The sequence below is a fragment of the Sinocyclocheilus grahami genome, unplaced genomic scaffold, assembly GCF_001515645.1.
Source record: "Sinocyclocheilus grahami isolate Dianchi unplaced genomic scaffold, SAMN03320097.WGS_v1.1 scaffold101.1, whole genome shotgun sequence".
In the NCBI taxonomy this organism is placed as follows: domain Eukaryota; kingdom Metazoa; phylum Chordata; class Actinopteri; order Cypriniformes; family Cyprinidae; genus Sinocyclocheilus; species Sinocyclocheilus grahami.
The window spans coordinates 1,465,001-1,481,234 of NW_015505280.1; the positions used below are offsets into that span (position 1 = coordinate 1,465,001).

The 16,234-nt window shown below is 36.8% G+C and overlaps 1 protein-coding gene across 1 annotated transcript in view; it reads left to right on the forward strand.

The window, feature by feature from the left end:
- Positions 1-16,234, forward strand: part of LOC107588294 (protein phosphatase 1 regulatory subunit 37-like) — a 43,387-nt gene that overhangs the window by 5,633 nt on the left and 21,520 nt on the right. Inside the window, exons 2-8 of the mRNA XM_016276329.1 lie at positions 3,110-3,210; positions 5,200-5,328; positions 6,242-6,389; positions 11,548-11,703; positions 11,824-11,936; positions 14,577-14,718; positions 14,846-15,012. Of these exons, the coding sequence (XP_016131815.1) occupies positions 3,110-3,210; positions 5,200-5,328; positions 6,242-6,389; positions 11,548-11,703; positions 11,824-11,936; positions 14,577-14,718; positions 14,846-15,012 (956 nt within the window). The remainder of the gene's footprint in view (positions 1-3,109; positions 3,211-5,199; positions 5,329-6,241; positions 6,390-11,547; positions 11,704-11,823; positions 11,937-14,576; positions 14,719-14,845; positions 15,013-16,234) is intronic.

Consider the following 16,234-nt stretch of genomic DNA (forward strand, 5'->3'; position numbering starts at 1 on the left):
ATGGATTCACAAGTTTCAAAATCAATGTTCTAAAGCAGAGTTCTTAAATTACTGTCCCTTGCGTCCCCCTGCTATGCACATGCTCTGCATCTCTCTCTCTCTCTCTCTCTCTCTCTTATTCAGCTCAGCTCCAACAATGAACTGTTCCAATTATACACTTATTTTCACATAGCTATGAGAAGCATTAAACATGGACGCGCGTGCAGTTGTCGTACTGTATTAAAGCTTTAATCAGGATAAAACCATATATTAAAAGCTAACATAAGCTGTAGCATTTACAAATAACAGCATATCTAAAAGTATGAGACAACAACAAACAAAAAACATAGGCCTACCATTAAAAGCTGTGCTTGCACAGGTTCTGCACGATCCTCTTCAATAATATCCTCTGCTTCTCAATCGGGCTCAAACTGATAAGCGATATTAACGACGCCGTTGTTTACAATACAACTAGAGCACATGCCGCTGAGGAGAGGGGCGATAGAGGCGATAGAGGTGGTTTAGCCAATCACAACACACTGGGATAGCTAACCAATCAGAGCCCATCGCCTATTTCTGAGGGTGGGGCTTCATAAAAGCAGGAAATGGACAGAGCGGTGTGGAATAAAGGTAAATTATGTGAAAAGTAATGCTTTTTTTTTTTTACGAAGCAATAACACATGTTAGACTGCACCCCATAAACACAATCAAGCTTAGAAAAAAACCAGTGAACCACCCCTTTAAATAATATTTTTTTACTTAATGAAACCAATTTATATAGGTTTTACAGTGTACAAGCTGCCATAAACATGAGGACATTTCAAATTTTCATTTGTTCTTTTTATGAAATATTCAATATTGGCCAATATTGAAACCATGAGTACAGAAATCTCTTGATTTTGAAATGTCTTTCTCTTTTTCATACAGCAAATTACTTGTGTTACTGACAGAGCCAGGTGTTTTGACCTGTCAGGTAAGTTCAGTAATTCACTATTTATTATTTTTGCTATCCCTCTTGAAATGTGTTATTGGTTTTTCAAAGCTAAACCACCAGAAAATCCCTCAGTGCTATCATTTCACCTGAGACGCTCATCCCTTCATCCATCCATGTATTCCAGCTTTATTCATCTTTCCATCAGCACGTATTTTGCATCACTAGCCTGTCCTGCTGTAAAAGCTCAACCGGTCAATCCTAAAACAAACAGAAAATCTTTAAAATTCATAGACACAACTCTGGGAGGAGATACACACCAACTGTGACAACATAATGGAAGGTTCAAACATGCATTTTAGCAATCAGATATTTTGTTTATCTTTCCTTGAGTTGTAAAACTCAGGTAATTTGCCCTTTTGTGCTGCGCTAAAATGTGGAATCACATATAAGTGTATTTGTTTAAGAATCTATAGGGCCAAAAGAACATGTAGCGATAACTGATTTGTAAACAAAACACTAGAAATGTTTAACACTACCCTAAAAACCTTTCCTTTTATATGAAACAAGATATGGGAGAAATAAACATTCACACACAGGGACTTTGTCTCAACCTATAGGTTAAGTCTAAGGTGGGACTATCTTAAAGTCCCAGAATAATAGTGCTGTCCCAAACTCGCGCCATTGGTTGAGAGAATGTTATTAAAGGTTTTAGAGAATGTTTAACAATAAATACGTGGATTAATTATTGATTGAGTTGAAATTAAGCTTCCTCTGAGAAAAAAATGAGTCCATCACAATATACAAAGTAACTGGTTTAGCAACAAGATGAACACTGCAACAAAATTACATACTAATATTAATAATGATGTCCTCTAAGGCAATCTTGACAGATAAGTGAAATGCAAGATGGAGGCAGTTGCGCTTGAATAAAAAAACGGGAGAGTGAATCCTATTTTACAAGGTGTTGATTTTGTTTGAATTTGTATGGAAACGTATGAAAAAGAATGTAGGGGAAAAAACTAAGCATGCAGGTCCATCAAAAATGTCAAAATGAGAGTATGAAAACATGCAAATGAGATTGTACGAATTCATACAAATTAGTCACAATTCTCCAAAATGTATAATAGTTACAAACTTCCATAAAAGTGTATTGACCAGTGTATTGACCAGTTTCAGTTAATTAAATATAGCTTTGTCATGGACGACCGCAAATATTAGAACATATCTTTCTGCTGAATGTTGTGATTGACCAATCAGAATCAGTATTTCAGAGAGTCCTGTTATAAGTTATTTAGACTATTGTTCTACTGAAGATCACAACAGATTTGCTCCGCTTCTGATTTTTATATTTACAGTGTGTATTTTAAACAGTTTTGTATGTGTATTTTAAGTTGCTTAGCAGTAGCAGTCCTGTTATCCCTGAAGTGTGTTTTAAGCAGCTGTACTTTTTAGAGCTACCACACTGTGATAAGATCAGAACTTTGACGAGCCTGTTAATTGAAATGTACATGCCCATGCTGAAGGGCATTAGTTTGGGATTAAGCTGCTGTCCCTTTGATGACTGAAACATGCGGTTATTGATACCAGCAGAAGTGTGCTTGAAGTGCGGGTCAGCATGTTCTGGCTTCCTGCGCCCTGTCACACACTGATGCCATCTAACTCCAAGTCTCAGTGTCATTATCTGCACATGGCAGAGGGGATTAGAAAAATGGGATTTCTGATCCCCCCTTCCTATGGTACAGTTAAGTGATTATTGTTAAAAAAAATTACAAATGATTATACTAATTATGAATAAATTATTATCTCCCCAACACTGAGCAATCTGAGCGATCTGGCTTCTCCCCGGCCAGGAAGATAAGAGTTTATGAGGGGAAGGGGGCCTTTGCAACGCGTGTCTAATATAGATGGACTGCTGTGGCCATCAAAGTATTTCTCAGGGCTTTGTTTAAAAGTCATCTGTTCCTGCATAATCAGAAGCTCTTTGATTGTCTCCTTCACTGAAGGGAGGAGATCAGACGTGATCGTGTTATGTGTGTACTAATATGCCTCACTATGGAGGGGCAGAGATTGTGAATAGTGTAGGTTTGGTGTTAGTTTATCCAGTGCTGTATGAAAATTTGTCATGGCAAATGTGCTAGGTAGAGAGGGTCACCAAAAATGTAAATTGTGGTATCTCCATTTTGATTGTTTTTCCAGGTGAGCGGTTAGATTATTGCTCCTGTGAATCTCTTGAAGAGATCCTGAAATCAGTGCAATTTGATTTTATCAGTCTGCAGGGGGCCGAGCTTGAGCAAAATGTAAGTATATTAACATTTGCATTTAAGGCTATTTTCACACTTGTTTCAATTGCTGGGTCACATTTTCAAATTGTTCTTATTTTTGGTAAAGTTTTACGAACCGCAGTGCAATTGCGTTATCAGCATTAGTATACCACCTTGATAAAAAAAAAAAAAAAAAAAAAAAAAAAAAAAATATATATATATATATATACAGAAGCGTAAGTCGTCATAGTTGTATAAACCTGTAGTGAATGGAAACTCTGACAATTTTTTGAGATTTCATTTGCCCCAATAGCAAAAGAAGAAGAAGAAAAAGAATATATCCACAAAAGTGTTTCTATGACTTTCCAAAAGAGGGGGAAAAATCAAGAGATTGATTACATTTATCAATAAACAAAGAAGTCAAATTTTCCGTAATTTCCTCAGCCTTTGTATTAGAAACACCTAAAATAATAAAAAAAATTAAAATTATAAAAAATAAACACAAAGTACAATGTCATGGATGTACATTATTATGTACATTATTGTTATTTTCAATGTAATATTATTATTATTACTATAACATTGAAAATAACAATACTTTGCTAGATTTCCGATGTCGATAATGTGAAAACGCAGTCTGTGAAAAGGGTCCTTGGGAACTTTTGAGTTTGGGATTGGAAATCTCTTCGAATGATTCATTATAGGGGTCATATGATGTTGCTAAAAAGAACATTATTTTGTGTATTTGGTGTAATGAAATGTGTTTATGCGGTTTAAGGTTAAAAAAACCCATTCTTTTCCACATACTGTACATTATTGTTTCTCCTTTATGGCCCGCCTTTCTGAAACGCATTGATTTTTATAAAGCTCATCGTTCTGAAAAGCGAGGTGTGCTGTGATTGGCCAGCTATCCAGTGCGTTGTGATTGGCCGATTACCTCAATCATGTGATGGAAATGTTACGTCCCTTACCATACTGTGATGCCGTGTCCGGCCGGAGCGACGAGATAAAAACATTAAAACCCATTATAAACGAGGCATTTGCTGCATCCAGTGGGGACATAATTACGGATTATAATGACTTATACTGTCTTTTTACGCGTTGCGTTGCATCGCGCAAACATAAAACCATGTCTGCATTTGTGATCGGAGAAATGACAAACAACAAGCGCTACTCTACACTGCTCAAAACTGAATCATCAGTGGCAAATCCTTTAAATATGAAGTCAGAACAGCCGGCATTGTAGTCTACTCTGCCAGGAAACAGTCCTCCATAAAATGCGCTGCACACATCTGAATATTTGGGTTGAACTGTTCTGGAACAGTGTTGTAAATACAACTTAACCACTGATTTCTAGTCGTGTCCTCTTTTGGAAGGTTGGAAGGCCAAACAAAGTAGTTTCGCTTTCACAACGTAACACACAGCGTCTTCACGACATGGCGGCCGAGGCAACAACAACACTACAGCGAGAATAAAAGTTACCCTTCTTTCTTTGCGTGAACATTTGGGCGGCGTTATGCAAATCTTCCCACATCATGACGTAGACATGGGGGCGTGTTAGAACGAGCCGTTTTAGGTAGGCGTGGTTGACTCTTAACTTTTATAAAGAATATCTCTTTGGATTTGAGACTTTAGTCTTTGCAACTTTACAGATCTTCTTTATGCACCAAGAGCTTGTAACACTTCAAAGAGAAAGGAAAAATTGAAATCGCATCATATGACCCCTTTAAAAGAGCGCGCTGCTCAAGTCATTTGTTCATGACTACAGGAAGCCTGTTTTCTTAACATTATTTTGCAGTAGACGATCATTTTATCTCAACACATTAAATTCGGACAACATGATGTTTCTTCAGCAATCGCGTAGATTCTGTAGCGAAGATTTGCCCTACGCCAATCTACCGCATTCTTGGCACCAAATAAACTCAACTCTGACGTCATGCTCATGCCCGCTCCTAAAACTCAGTACAAAAATATTTCTTTTTTAATGTCAGAATTCTGTTTACTTGTCAACATTGACTTATTTTCTTTCATAAGGGAGCATCATCTTTGCTAGATATGTTTTTGTACTACGAGTCAGCTACACACCTCGACATGTCCTCGAACTCAGGCATGGGATTCTCAGGTTGGCTGTCACTGTCACACCTCCTCCGACAGGTAAGATATGAATATTTCTTCACCGCACATAAAATCCTACTGGCCAGTGAGTTGTGGCATAAATAATTAAGTTATAATATGCTGTTTTTTAACCGATTTGGTTACTTTGTGATTCACATATGAATTAACAAAACAAACTAAACAATTTAAACCATGTAAATACGATTAAGAATTTGTATCTTTAATCCCTTTTAAGTCGACTCAACTAAAAAAAATATATATATTTATTTATTCTTTAAATCATGGCACATTGTAAGTCTTGGCAACTTGACATTTTATCTAAAAATTAAATGAATTCAACTGAAAAATCTATGCAAACAGCTGCCTTCATTTTTTTAAGTTCTATAACACGACTCATGTTTTAAATGTGTCATCAAGTGTGAACCGATACCTCACAGTGGTATTCAGATTGAATTGGAAGCAATGAATTACCATGCATCAAAGATGAAAATGTCCGTACTGCTGAATAAAGCCACATTCGCACTTTGATTTTAATGGACATCATTATAGTCCGCATAAAACTCCTGACAATATGTATTCATTTAGCAACAGTTCTAGATGAAAGACGGCATCACCTCATGGTGATGTGGACTTCAATGGTAAAAACCAAAGGCACGCTCTCAGGCAGTATTATATGAGATCAATCAAAATCTCTCAAGAAAGAGAGAGAATAAAAAAATCTGGACACTTTGAAGTGGTGGACTAAAGGATGAAACTCTGGAATGGCCTGCAGATCTTTGGGAACCTCCCGTCAGAATTGTTTTCCGGTTCTGACGTTTCTGCTTCTGTAGACAGGGAGGTTTTTTGATGAGAGAGGGTGAGACAGAGAGGCCAGTCCGCAGCGAGGGCAAAACCAGGCCTCTGAGTCTCTGTGTCGCTCTCTCTCTGATGGTTTGCTGTCTGGTCTCTTCAGAGTGGATGCCTGTGGAGACTGGATGCTTGCAACATGCCTATGGTGGACTACGCCGCGCAGGCCTTGTCAAAAGCCCTTCTCACCAGCAGGCTGACAGTGCTACACCTTGAAAACACCTGCCTGAGCGGCAAACCTCTCTTCACGCTTGGTATGCCCAGCACACACCATCCACTTGAAGTGTACGCGATCTAAGAATGGAAGAAAGTTTGTGTGCTTGCGGCCTGAGAATATGACCCTGTGCTGTGAAATGCAAATTATGCTAACAAGTGCATTGTGGGAAATGGGGTCAGCTGCGTTACTTAAAGGATGCAAAAAGGGGGTTCACCCCCCAAAAATGATATAAATTTACTCACTCTCAGTTTCAGTGCATGGGTACCGTCAGAATGAGAATCCAAACAGCAGATAAAAACATCACAATCATCCACTGATGGACTCCAGTCCATCAATTAATGTTTTGTGAAGTAAAAAGCTGCATTCATCATTAGGCCATTGTAGCTTTAAACCAGCACTTCTGGCCATTATGGGTCCATGATCCATAATAACACTTTATCCAGTGAAAAAGTCCATCCCCATGTTGTCCTCTCATATATAATATATTATCATATTTGTTTAGAACTGTTTTGGACTGTTTCCACTTGTAAACGTTGATCTGATCTGTGCATATTTTTCTCCTGATTCAGGCGAGATTACTTTTTTACTGGAGAAAGCAATAATGTGGTTTATGGTAGTGTTTGTCAACGGGGACGTTCAGAGAGCATCGGGAGCTGGAAGCAATATTTTTGAAAGGCTGAGGTGTTCTTGGGGGTGGGGGGCATTGGTTAAGGTGAGTTTACACCCAAACTTTATGAATGTCCTATGTCCAAATGTCCTAACACCATCTCTACATTGGATGCATCAAAGGGAATTTTTCATGTTTATTTGTCAATTTCGCATGGTAGCGCAAGCGCATGGAGTGTGTCAGAAATAGAACGCGGCATTCGTTTACTGAATCAATCGCTTATTATAATAGGTTCTATGTGCTTTGAAGCAATGTATTGCGCTGTTCGCGTGTAGTAGTGTAGTGTCCCTGCCAGCTTACATCAATGCTACTAAACGTTGTATCATTTCCAGAGCAACGACTCTTTACTTCAGTGTTCAATCAGCTTTCTGTAGCACAGCTGGCAAACTTCTTGTCAAAACAATAGCTACCATTCAGACACGATAAAGCACGATATGATTGTTTGGAAAAATGAACATGAATGCTTCTTGTTTTCTTATTGGATGCGGCTGGTCATAAATATAATTCACTTTTAAATAAATTCACTTTTTTTCTGCTCCTTGGGAAACTAGGATTCAGGGTGACTCACACAATTGACACTTTTCTCTCGCCACACGTCCATTTTCTCATGCAGTGAAAAGCACCCTAAGTTGAAAATGTAATAATAATAGGATATTGACGAAACATAGTAAATGCTCCAATGCGTATTTGTGTTTGTGCTTTGGAGAACATCAAAAGTTTCTATTTACGTGTTTTTGTAGTGTTGAGCAATGTAACCACAGCAATCACAGACAGATCTGTTCATTCTTGAACACCCCTGATTGTCCTTTATGTTCAAATGAGTCAGAATTCACTCACGGCTAAATGCCAGATTTTGTTCTGCCTGCTCACTAATCCGCTCACTGTAGGAGGTTCATTGATTATAAAGGAACTTTGTGAGATCGCAGTTGAGTAAGTACTAGTTACTAGTGATAATAAAGTGATAATTCAAGTCCAGTCAAATCAAATGACATGAAGGTGATGTGGCATTCCACATGTTTTTAAAGTTGTATATGGTCTTACATGGGCTGTTTAATGGGCTACATGCTTAAAAAAATATATACAGTATATATATACATATACATGCAAAATATACATATACATATACACCACCATTCAAAAGGAGGTCAGTAAGGTTTTTTAATTGATTTGAAAGAAATATCTTACTGCTCAGCAAGACTGCATTAATTTATTCAAAAATACAGTAAAAACAGTACATCTACCATTTGAAAGAACTGATTTCTATTCGAATATATATTAAAATGAATTTTTCCTGTCATGCTAAAGTTTTCAGAAATAATGCAGATTGCTGCTCAAGAAACATTTCTGATTATTATTATAGCTGTTATATATAGCTGAAAATGGTTATGCTGTTTAATAATTGTGGAGGTGTTTCCATTTTTCAATGAACAGAAAGATTGAAATATAAATATAAAATGGAGCGTGATTTAAATGCAATGAACTCATGACTATAACAAAGATATAAATCAGGACAGCACTAAAATAGTATTTTGACGAGAAGCATACGTTTCCAATCTTTCTGCTTAGTTTGCTTTGAAGTATTTGAAAGAAAACTTTGAATTATTCTCACAAAATGTAAGAAAATTTTTAAAAATATTAGTATTAAATTCCTTCCATTTACATGTGTAAATGTGATATTTACCCACCAAAACTACCATGTTCTGTCAGAAAACAGAATTCAATATATTCTTAAAAACAGGGTATCTTCTAAAACTAAGGGATAAATATAGTATTTTTCACTGAAAGATAATTGAAAACTTCCACCTAAAAATTTGAGGTAAAATCACTGCAGTAAAAAGAGTGTTCAAGTGTTCTAGGAAAGGAAGAACAAACTGAAATCTCTTCTGTATAAATTCTCCTGTGGATAAATTCTAAACAGGAATTTTTAACAAGTCTTTTAAACCTTTGGGACAAAGGGGTACAAATGGGGTTCAGTGCTATAGTACTGAAAATCACCAACATGCTTACAAACTCTGTAAATGAATGTTCTTAGACCTTTTTCCAAATATTTTACTGAAAAAAAGGAACACTTTAGTGTCGTTTGATCAATTTATGGATCCTTGAATTAAAGTATTTAATTTCTTAAAATCGTAATGACCCTAAACATTTGAATGGTGCTGTAAATATAACTATAGTCGTCATTCGTTGAAGACGATTAGACTACATTTTATTTGATGGGGGGTGGTAAGGGACCTGGATAATGGGTGGGGGGGCTCTGGCCCAAAAAAGGTTGAGAACCACTGGTTTATGGAGTCACATTTTAGCTGGAAGAAACAGTTTGAAGTTACAATGTCTTGATGGATTGGTTTCTTACGAGCACACACTTTCAAACAAAATGTATTTTATGGACTGGGATCGTGTGGATTTCTTGTGAATTATTCTGATGTTTTTAGCTGTTTGGACTCTAATTCTGAAGCACTGATTTACTGCAGAGGACTGGTGAGCAGGTGGTATAATGCAAAATTTCTCCAGATCTGTTCTGATGAAGAAACAAACTCATGTACATTTTGAATGGTCTGAGGGTGAGCACATTTTCAGCAAAATGTAATTTTTGGTTGAATTTTTGCTCCTCATTAATATGGCTAAATAATGAAAAACACAGCAAAGTGCATCTGTGCTAATATAGACTCATAATAAGGATGGCCAAACGTTTTTTGTTGTTGTTGTTTTTTATTGTGACATTTGGTTTGGTGTTGTTCTAGCAAGTGCTGTGCAAAATTTCCCACTGCATAAGTACATTTACTCCAGGTGGAGTTTTGAATCCTTTAATGATAACATGACAGCACAACACACCATCCTGAAGGGCGCGCTATCTTCAAAAATCACACCAGAAAATCACACCAGAAAGATTTTTTTAACAATGCAGAATGTGCTAATATCAGTCTACGAGTTGCTTCGCTTGCTCTTGTGTGACTACTGCAATATGTCAGTACTAAAGTACAGATAGCATGTGTTTGAAATGAGCATTCTCCATGAGCGGCCCTGGCCAGCAGGAACAGATGAAGCAGGACAAGGGGAGGAGTGGCAGATTTTGGCCCAGTGACCCTAACAGCTAGACTGGGCTTGGATTAGATGTCGTAATCTTCTTCCTGTCACTTTACACATTGCTGCACCGATCCATTCAGAACACTTCGGCCAGCTCACTGTGAGATGGAGTCTTTCCCACTGCATTGTAGAGCTAGCCTCCTTAAAAGGACACAGGACTACACACCACAGCTTTTACAGAGATGTGCAGGCCCTTCAAACCTGTGCAAAACACTGTCATTAAAACATGTAATATTAAAACATATAAAACCTATGGAATCCTGTATCTGGCTTAGTGATCCCACAAAATAATGGCAGTAGTTATTCATATGACAATCTGTAGTTAAAGATAATACAATATTAAAACACATTAAAACATGTATACTTGTATATTCCATTAATTGTTTTATTACATTTTATTGTTTTTAATTTAATACATTTTATTTTGTTTTTAAGTAAGTGAAACAGCAGAGATAAATTCATAATCTATTTGTTCTGCATTTTAATCCAATTTTGTGTAAACATGTCTCAAATTGAATTTGAAAAAATTGAAATATGTAACTTTCAATTCATTCATCACACTGGTCAAGTGCATTGCATTGTGGGATACAGTATTCTATGCTCTAAGCGTATCATGCTGCCTTTTTTGGTAATCAGGGTATTTGTGCATAGAAATATTTTGTGTTGCCACTGCTGAGACATTATGCAAATGTCTGAATGGAAATAGTAGCCCTGAAAATGACTGGGTAAAAAGAAAGAGAGAGAAGCAGATGTTGTAGACGTAGGCCATTAACAGCACCCAAGTAAAATGACCTTAAATGAGGAGTGTAGTGGCACATCCTATGTCTTTATGGCTCTGTCTCTAAGCAGCATGTGGATCCATTTGATATTTTGGGGCCACTCGGCCGCCCCCCTCATTCTTCCCAGCGGGACGCCCAGCTTCTGATCATTGCTATCGATCGGTGGGGCCCTGATTGCGGGACTCGCTGACTCGCACAGTGGAGTCCCTCCGATCAATTCAACGATCCCCCTGTTTGGTTCCCACTGTGTATGATGACGATGTTGGCATTCCGCATGCAACCGAAAGGGTCTGATCAAATCTATCGCATTGATTTGGACAGACAGTTCTGTGAGGCCACAGACAAAAAGCCCATGAAAGCTTCTCTGGCCCTAAATGGGACATGTAATGATGATGATGATTAAAATGATGACCGTGATAATCACAGCGATGTAAATAAAAATGATAATGGAGTTAGTCCTACACAACCTTAAAGTTTTCAATGAACCTTTGTGGTCATTTGGAAGAACCGCTGTGGGCATCCACAGAAATCCGTTCTTTTTTCTGAAGATTGTCTTGCATTACATCTTTTGTTGTTGCACTGTGGCAGAGTTCTTCAGCACACATATCTCGGACAAGGACAATGCACCGTGCTTACTGAAGATTTAAAAATTAATTTTGCCCTAGTTGGTGCTCTGAAAAGGAACGTCGCTTTGCAGGAGCTTTACCTCTCTGAAAACAACCTTAACGGCTACCAGGACTCCATGCAACTTGGCGACCTCCTCAAATACAACAGCACTCTTAAAACCTTGGACCTAAGCAACAATACCATGTCTGACTCAGGTATGCCCATTTTGTTTGAGGACACATTGTGTGCTTCCAATAGCAAGGGTGAAAAGGTTTTTGTGGTTAAATGCACAATTTGTTTCAGCTCTTGTGTAGTCATCTCTCTCTGTTCCACAGGTTTGGAAGAGATTTGTGATGCTTTGAGCTCTCAGAAGACTGGTTTGAGAACGCTGATACTGAGTAACAATCACATCACTCATCTTGGCATGAGCCATCTACAGAATGTTCTGGTGATTTTCTCTCGGACAAGATAATAGAGATATGTGCGATTTTAATCATCACAACAGCACTTCTAGACTTAAAAAAACAGAGGAAGTTAAAAATTAACACATCTGGAAGATTGTGCATCAGTAATTTGCTGAAACATTTTCACAACTGCATTTCACACTGTGTTTTATTTAAAGAAAATGGTTCCCCAAAAATGAAAGTTCTGTCATCATATAGACACTCAGATGTTGTTCCAAACCTGTATGACTTTTCTTTATTCAGTGAAACAGAAAAGGAGAAATTTGGAAGGAATTCAAAATGTGTTCTTACCTATGTAAAAAATAAGCAAAATCACCATATCAGCACCATAAAAATTAAGATTTGAAAGAACGATTCATTCATGAATGTATGCCAGGATTTTCACTAAATAGCAATTCAATTCCACTCTGTTTTTTTACAATAAGCTATTGCATGGCTTCAGAAAACTTGACAGCCCCTGTCCTGATTCACTTACATTACATGGAAAAGAGTGGGATGTTCACCTGAAAATTCACCTTTTGTTTTCCAGGGAAGTTTAATTTTTGAGTGGGTCTGTTCCTGTAGAATAAACTGCGGGTTGCACATTGTAGTAAATACAATGATTTTCACTCAGTATGTTACTTTTTCAGTTATTTATTCATTCCTATTTTATCTGAGTGTGGCTTTGATTAAAGACGAACAGTGACACTGCATGTAGCCCCTGCTTGGCTTTGGAGAGGAAGTACCCAAACTGTCAAACACGACAGCTACTGGATATATCTCTTCTTTTTTTTTTTTTTGTGGTCTACGGCAGATTTTGACACACAGAGAGAAAAGAGAAGAGAACAAAAGGAAATGGCTTGTCTCATCCTCACTGGAAAGCTCATCGCTAATCCTTAATAATATCTATTCCTCTTCAGCAGCTCTGATTGTCAGAATAAACTGTACCTTTCTGTCATCTGAATGGCGATTCAAATCAAAAGCTACAAATTAAAGGCCTGCTTTCTCTTCTCTCGGCCTTTGGCGTGTTCACAGAGAATTCATTCAGGCCAAAAATAAAGCCTGCTCATTCCATTTTGCCTGTACCAAATGGGAACAGTTTGATTAAATAATAGATATGTGTTTAGAGGGCTTTTTCATGTGGTCTGTCATTAAGAAGGATAAGTAGACATCCATGCGGCCATAATGAATATAATTAGTCCAATGGCTGGTCGTGTCGAATATGACATAGGAAGGGTTGTTATTAACCTTTCTTTTTTTTTCTGGGGTTTCTTTAAAGGCAGAAGAAGAGAGAGTGAATAAATGGGTTATTTGGGCAGACACACAACTCTCTGATGTCAGCAGAACATAATTAAATCACAATGTTATCCACATTTTTCAGCGGATCCTTGTCTGACCAATTGGAAATTGGAAGACTGAAGTTGTCAACCATAGGCTGTTAGAATAACGCTACTTCAGTTAACTTTAAATGTATGTAATGTTAACAATACTCGCAATGTTTGTAGTAAAATTTATCTGAATTTTAATTAATACATTTAGTTATTAATTAAAATATTGATTGATTAGTTATTTAAATAGTTTTGTGTTTTCTTAATCCTGTTTTTTTTTCAGCATCAAACAAACATTTATTATTATTTAATAATAATAATAACAGTAGCAGAAATAATAACAATAATTATTATTAATGCCTTTGTTCCTTTGATTTTAATAAAAATACATTTTATATTATTTAAAGAGATATTGTTATAATTTACTCATCCTCATGTCATTCCAAACCTAAGTTTCTTCTGCAGAACACAAAAGAAGATCTTTTGAAGATTATTGGTAATCAAATAGACATCCATCGTGTGTGGAAAAAACACTGAGAGATTTCTCAAACTTTTATGTTCTATGTATGTTCTTCTCACCATCTTTTCTGTTCTACGGAAGAAAGAAAAATGATACAGATTAGCAGCAACATGAAGGTATAACAATATGATGGCAGAATTTTTTGGTTGTACTAAGTTCATATTAGTATATTTACAGGTAAAAATATTCCTGATTACAAAACAGATAACATGACAAAAATTCTGTTGAATTCTCACGTGTTTTACATTTGAAATGACATTTAAGTGACATTCTTTCTAGTTTGTTTCTTTCTATGGATCTTTGACTGGGCTTGTTGGTTGTGTCTGTATACATACAGTATACCGTATATGTGCGTGTGCATGTATGTGTGTGGGTGTTTTACATGCTTGAGTGTTGTAACAGTGAAGCAAATTAACTGTTAGTTGACCTCTGTGCTTGTTTTTTTAGCTGTCTGTGGTTTTTCATTTAAAGCAGGAGACTAAGTGAGAGTAATGAGTGTAGCGAGCTGGCATGGTGTATGTTCTGTTATGCAACATGGCTTTTCCCTCATGTGCTCCGCTATCTCCTGCTTTATATGGCTGCTAATCGTGCTTCATAAATGACGCAGCTAATATGCTCTTGAGAGCCAATCTATTGCCACAGTGTGACACTTAAAGCTCTCAAAGTGACACAAATTCACCATCCATAATTGGATTCAAATGCACAGAAAAAAGGACACTTTTGAATTCTAAAAAGTGATTTAAAAACCTCATCAGTCCACGTTTTCTTAAACATCCTGTTTTTCTTTTTTTTTTCAGGCCCGCTTAAAAACGCTCGAAACATTGAACCTTGGCAAAAACAACCTTGAGAACAGAGGCATTCACATGTTAAAGGAGTCCCTCATGATCAATCGCTCTTTATTGCAACTTGGCCTAGCCTCCACAGGAATAACATGCGAGGGTAGGGTTCATAATATTGCTTTTCTAGCACTTTGACACATCCCCTCCTCTTAGATTTCCTTTTTTTTCTGGTATGCATTTCTGTTTTTATCTTATAACTTAGCCTGTGTTTTCTACCACCGTGCCAGGTGCTGTGACTTTGGCTGAGATCCTTGCAGAGAGTCCACAGATCCAGCGCTTGGATGTACGGCAGAACCAGGTGCTTGCTGGGGGCCTCATGGCTCTGTCGTTGGCCCTAAAGATAAACCGTTCACTCATCAGACTGGATCTAGACCAACATTTGAAAGAGGAAAAGGTCAGTTGTCAGCTGTTCCTCATCCTGATTATCTAAGTGTTTAGAACAGTAATTTTGCCTGCAGATGGTCCTCGGGTCTGCCTGGAAATATCAGGATGTTTTTAAACTGTAGTTTTCAGGCCTGGAATATCATGGAAATAAATTAAATCTTAAAAAGTCATGGAAAAATCTTGGAAATTTCTTTTGTGTATATGCATTTTTTTTTGCTTTAGTTTTTTAGTTTTGCACTAATAACTATATATGTTTAAATCTATATTTATAAATCTATATTAGTATCTGACAAATGAAAACCGAAGGCATTTGGCTCAGTGGTCAAAAACTATGGAAACATTGTGAAAAGTATTATTGTTTAGAGGTGTAAAGGAATAGTATTACCAAATAATTTTGTATATTTTGTTTGTATTGTACTGTGTTTATTGATAAACAGATTGAATTTACTTTCTTTACACACAAAATTTGGGGGCTTCGCCCTGTCAGCCCATGTCTGGTAATGTAAATTGTGGATTTTGCTATTACATGTAGCGAATCAGCTCATGGGGAAATATGAATAATTAACCATAACTAATTATGATTAATTATTAATATTTTAGATCCACTGTAGATATTTAGTAATATTGTAAAGTTGTTCATGTAAACAAATTTTTGCTATAGCATGTTCTGTATTCTATATTCTATATTCTGATATAGCAATATTAATCAAGTTTCACTAAAAGACAGAAGATCCCATCAAAGTTAAGCAAAGATAAGAGTTGTTGCTGATCTCTTAGAGCTGCTGCTTCACAAATCGTTGCAAAAGCCCTGAAAAAAAAAATGATACCGCAACTTAAGAACATGCCAGAACAGAGAAAGTTCACTTGCCATCTGTTTGTCAGGATCTTATCTGCACATTAAAGCATTAATTAAAATCATGAAAGGACAGAATGCTCTCTTTAAAACAGATTCTAAAGCTATAAACGGATTGTTTTTTTTTATATCAGTCATTTGTTTGGATTCTGATGTTTTTACCCCGTCAATCAGTTGCACCTTTAAATATATTTTCATCGATAAATGGCCTGAAAACACGTCATCTGTCTTAAATGTGCATAAATGTGTCATATTTAAGCTCAGCTGAAACAGAGGACGATGTTATTAACATTTCCACCGTGATAGATTACAGCAGGGTGGTATTTAACCGATGGAGAATGAGACATTTCACTGTGGCAGTACAAGAAGACACACTGCT